The sequence below is a fragment of the Herpailurus yagouaroundi genome, unplaced genomic scaffold, assembly GCF_014898765.1.
Source record: "Herpailurus yagouaroundi ecotype Mexico unplaced genomic scaffold, PumYag 215, whole genome shotgun sequence".
Taxonomy (NCBI): Eukaryota; Metazoa; Chordata; class Mammalia; order Carnivora; family Felidae; genus Herpailurus; species Herpailurus yagouaroundi.
In genome coordinates, this window is record NW_024412446.1 from 2,716,254 (window position 1) to 2,721,074 (window position 4,821).

Below are 4,821 nucleotides of genomic sequence, written 5' to 3' on the forward strand. Positions count from 1 at the left end.
TGGGGGCGAGCCCAGCTTGGGGGCAAGCCCGGAGTCTACCATATACTCATTCCTCCAGAACACAAGCCCCACCTTCTGAATCCAACCCTCCTTTCTCTGGTACTCCCACCAGCTTTATCTTATCCTTTAAAAAGGCATCAAAGTCAGGTTTTACCCAAAAACATATTTTATGTGAAAATTCAAGAGCTGTACATATAAAAATATTCAGTTCTATGATATTATTATGTTTCATAGGGACATCCCCTCCTAAAAATTAAATATATGTTTATTTGCATTGATTCATGCACAGATACTCACAACACTACAGTGAGGTAGAGAGGAAGGAGCATCCTGTAGTTTTCAAGGGTCTGAAGTGACATGTGTCCAAAGGTTTGCATTTGAAACACATCCAATTCCAGAGCCCATTAAATTAAAATATTAACAACTTAGAAGATGACATAATACACTACTTAAGAAAAACCATGATTCACATTATTACACAAATTTCATATTCCTTAGAATTGTAATAGAATAATTTCAGAATGCATGTTGGAAAGAACAGGGCATATACATTAATTGTTCCCTGAGTACTGACTTGGCTTCATTGTGGGCATGAAGGTTCATAGCTTTGAAGTTTGGGTTTTCTTGTTCAGGTACTCCATGAAATCCTGGACCCACTTCTGCTTGGGGTCAGCACAGAGCTCCTTGGCCTGTTTGGTCTTGAAGCTGTGGGTAAAGAGGGCAATTAGATAGAGCACCTTGAAGATTCAGCTTGGGAGTGTAACCTACTCTATGGAAAACTTGCCTGGCCCATTAGCCTGAGGTTAGGAAGGGACCTCTGGGGATGGAGCTGTTTTTGCTGACCTAGGTGAAGCCATCTTGGCTCCTAGATGAAAGAACTGACATCTGAACCAATGTCTGGACAGGGAGCTGAAAATGGGAAGTCTCTTTACTTTCTTGAATTCACTTTTCCCATAAAAAAAATTCCTGGGGTTGGATTAGTCTAAGCATCTGAGGGTTAAATTCCAACTCAGTCTTATCATAGAACCCAATCCACTGTCTGGGAGCGAGCTCAAGATCAAGGGATGAGTGTGGGTGGTCATGGCTTCACTCACATCACGGCTTCCCTGGGACAATAGCTGCTGGTGATTCTTCTGTAGCTCTTCAGCTTCTGGATGGGGATCTTTCTAACGGTAAATCTATAGCAGCAGGTGGTTGGGCTATTAATCCCCTCTGTGGAAACAAAAACAACAAAGGCTATTGAGGGTGTGTGCTGGGACTTTCATTTGAAAACGAGGGAACAGTAAGGAGGAGGAGTCAAAGGAAAGGGAAGCCACCTACCCTAAATCCCTAAGGACTAGGTCTGTCTTGAAGTACCTACATCTGTCTTGAAACTCTCTCACTTGCATGGACTGTAAAGTGGAAGGATACCGCAGCTCATTAAGAAGAGAAGAGGAATGGTGACAAATCTGGGTATTTCTAGGAGAGGCTCATAGAATAGTCCAGCTCCTCAGGTCAAGGGGACCCCAGCTATAGGTCCCCCTCTAGGCTCTGAGCAATCTGTTCCTAGTTGTCAGTTTCTCCGATACCTGCAGCCTCTGCAGAACCCTGTCTCTGGATCCTGGACCGAACGAAGCATAGACCAGATTCTGGGTCTCCTCCTTTCCCCTCCACCATATCTGGAGATACCCTGCACCCTCTCCACCAGAGTCCCCTGCTTTTTGATGACCCAAGTCCCCAACCCCTGTTGCAAGGAGCCGGGGCAGTAACTACACGGAGGGTGTGATTACAGAGCTGGAGTCCTGGGAGGACTGGGTTTGGGGTCCACGGCTGGAATTCTCATCCAGGCTCTGCCCTGGAGCAGCTGTGTGATCCGGCTCCCTCCGTGTCCTTCTCTGACTTTCCTGATTATGAGAACCCAGAGGTGGGGTAGTGGGCTTCAGAGGGAAGGAGAGAGGGGCTTACCTGGCTGAGCAAGTGCCTGGAGGCTGAAGGCAGCAGCTGTGAGCAGCAGGCACAGAAGCGCTGCGGAGACCTTCATGTCTGCAGGGAGCGAGGAACTTGGGTGTGAGAGCTGGAGGTTTCCAAGCTGGTCTCAGCTTCTCTGCCCCTCTGGGGGTTCTGCCTGCCTTTTATAGGGAAAGACAGGAATAAGAAGAAAGTGAGTGGATGACAGGGCTTTGCTCTTCTGAATGAATCATAGGATGGAATAGTAAATCTGCTGAGCCATTGCCCTCCCCTGAGGAACATACTAGGAAATGAGAGAGAAATGTGATTGATGCTGGCCTGCTTTCCATTCAGGCTCTGGTGTGTTGGTGAGGTGCTGGCTATGCCCAAGCAGTGTGTGATCTATTACTGTTACCAAGGGTTCCTTTTTTTTTTTTTTTTTTTGAAATGAAACACTTTATGTAGAAAAAGAAAGGAAGTAGGGTTACCAAATCAAAGAAATGTAAGGGATTTCCCCAATTTTCCTTTCAGACAGCATCTCCAGGACCCCAGTTTCCAGAGAAAGTAAAACTTTGGCTGGGCTTTAAAATGGACTAAAAAAATCCTTTACTGCTTTAAACCCTGGTGGCTTTTCTTTTCTTTTCTTTTTTTTTTAAATTTTTTTTTTAACATTTATTTATTTTTGAGACAGAGAGAGACAGAGCAGGAACAGGGGAGGGTCAGAGAGAGGGAGACACAGAATCCGAAACAGGCTCCAGGCTCTGAGCTGTCAGCACAGAGCCCGACGCGGGGCTCGAACTCACAGCCCTCACAGACTGCGAGATCATGACCTGAGCTGAAGTTGGCCGCTCAACCGACTGAGCCACCCAGGCGCCCCCCCTGGTGGCTTTGCTTAAACCCAAAGAAGAATGCGATAATAGGACATTAGCAGAAAAGTAGACTTCTCTATTTTTAGAATAATACCTAAAATTGTATATCTAGTAATTAAATGCTATAACAACCCATCTGAAAACAGTGATTTAAAGCAAGAACAATAATTGATTTTGCTTTTGGATATGGGACTTGGCGGGCTCAGCCAGGTAGTTCTTGCTCAGGGATTTTTACATCATTGTAGTTGGATGGTGGCTGAGACTGGGGTCATCTCAAGGCTTTCACTCAGTGTCAGGTGTCTGAGCTGGGAGGTCTTAAACAGCTGGGGATTGGATCAGATGGAAGCTTCTTGCCCCCACCCCCATCTTTCCAGTGGTCCCGCCACATAGCTGGATATGGATATTTTACATGATGGTTTAAGACTCCCAGGTACAAAGTTAGGGAACATAGACCACATCTCTTAATTTGAGGACCATAAAAGAATTTGCAGACATGTTTTTAAACCACTATCTGTTCCATAGGCTATCTGAACTACAAAGCACTTAATAAGATCATGGGATGCTGTGGTTTTTAAAATATCGGATTATCTATGAAAATATTATTACAAGTAAAATAACAGAAGGGATGGGGTGCCTGGGCAGCTCAGTCAGTTGAGTGTCTGACTGTTGGTTTGGGCTCAGGTCCTGGAATTGAGCCCCACGTCAGGCTCCGTGCTGAGTATGGATCATGCTTAAGATTCTCTGTCTCTTTTTAACTCTGCCTTTCTCCCCTACTCACTCTCTCTCTCTCTCTCTCTCTCTCTCTCTCTTATAAAAAGAATAGAGGGGAAGCCAAACTTATGAATAAAATCAAAGTGGACTTGCTCAGTTGGAGGCTAAGACGGGAGTCTTCACAACCTCTCTTCTCATACATATCTCAAGGATCTAACGACTAGAGTTTGAAAACCAGTTGTCCGTTTGCTGTTTCAACCTGCCCTTGTTTATATGCACACACTACAAGCTCATCAACAAATCGCTGATGATATTAATGGAAAGGGGGCTTGATGAGAGGCCCTTGGCTTTGTCCATCTTTTCTATTGTTGTTCAGTCTTTATTTAATTTACTTCTGCTCTGATATTCATTACTTCCTGTGCCTTTTTTGTTGTCTCTTGAGGTATAAAGTTAGGTTTGTTATTTGAGATCTTCCTTTTTTTCTTAATGTTTGCATCCATTGTTACAAGCATCTCTCTTAGAACTGCTTTTGATGTGTTGCATACGTTTTGGTTGGTTGTGTTTCCATTTTTGTTACCTTCAAGATATTTTTTATTTCCCTTGGATTTCTTCTTTGACCCATTGATTGTTTAGGGGTGTGTTGTTTAATCCTTACATGTTTGCATATTTTCCAGTTTTCCTCTTGTTATTGATTTATAGTTTCATACCATTGTGTTAGGAAAAGATACTTGGCATGAATTCAGTCTTTTTAAAGTTTGCTAAGCCTTGCTTTGTTATCTATCACGTAACATTGGAGAATGTTTTGTGTGTGATTAAGGAGAATGTACATTCTGTATACATTCCATTTGATCGGATGGAATGTTCTATATATGTCTGTGAGGTACATTTGATCCAAAGTACTTCAGGTCCAACATTTCCTTACTGATTTTTGTTTGGTTGATCTATCCGTTGTTGAAGGGGGTATAAAAGTCCCTTGCTATTACTGTGATCTATTTTTCCCCTTTGATCCATTAGTATTTGCTCAATATGTTTAGTTTCTCCAATGTTGGGTATAGTTATATTTATGATTGTTCTATCCTCTGGATGAATTGACCCCTTTATAATTACATAATGATCTTCTTTGTCGCTTCCAGGTTTTGGCTTAAAGTCTATTTTTTGCTACATGTATAGTTATTCCTGTTCTCTTTTGGAATATCTTTCCCATCTTTTCACATTGAGCCCACGTGTGTTTGTAAAGTCAAAGTGAGTCTCCTGTAGGAAGCATATAGTTGGGTCTTACTTGTAATTTTTTAATGTATTTAGCCACAGTATGCCT

At 42.9% G+C, this 4,821-nt stretch overlaps 1 protein-coding gene across 1 annotated transcript; it reads right to left on the reverse strand.

The window, feature by feature from the left end:
- Positions 1–213: 213 nt before the first annotated feature.
- LOC121017128 (C-C motif chemokine 7-like) lies at positions 214–2,090 on the reverse strand. Its single transcript, XM_040455224.1, has 3 exons — positions 1,945–2,090; positions 1,095–1,212; positions 214–705 (listed from the first exon to the last, which is right to left on the reverse strand). The coding sequence occupies exons 1-3, from the start codon at positions 2,018–2,020 to the stop codon at positions 600–602; spliced, it is 300 nt and encodes a 99-aa protein (XP_040311158.1). The 5' UTR covers positions 2,021–2,090; the 3' UTR covers positions 214–599.
- Positions 2,091–4,821: the final 2,731 nt, after the last annotated feature.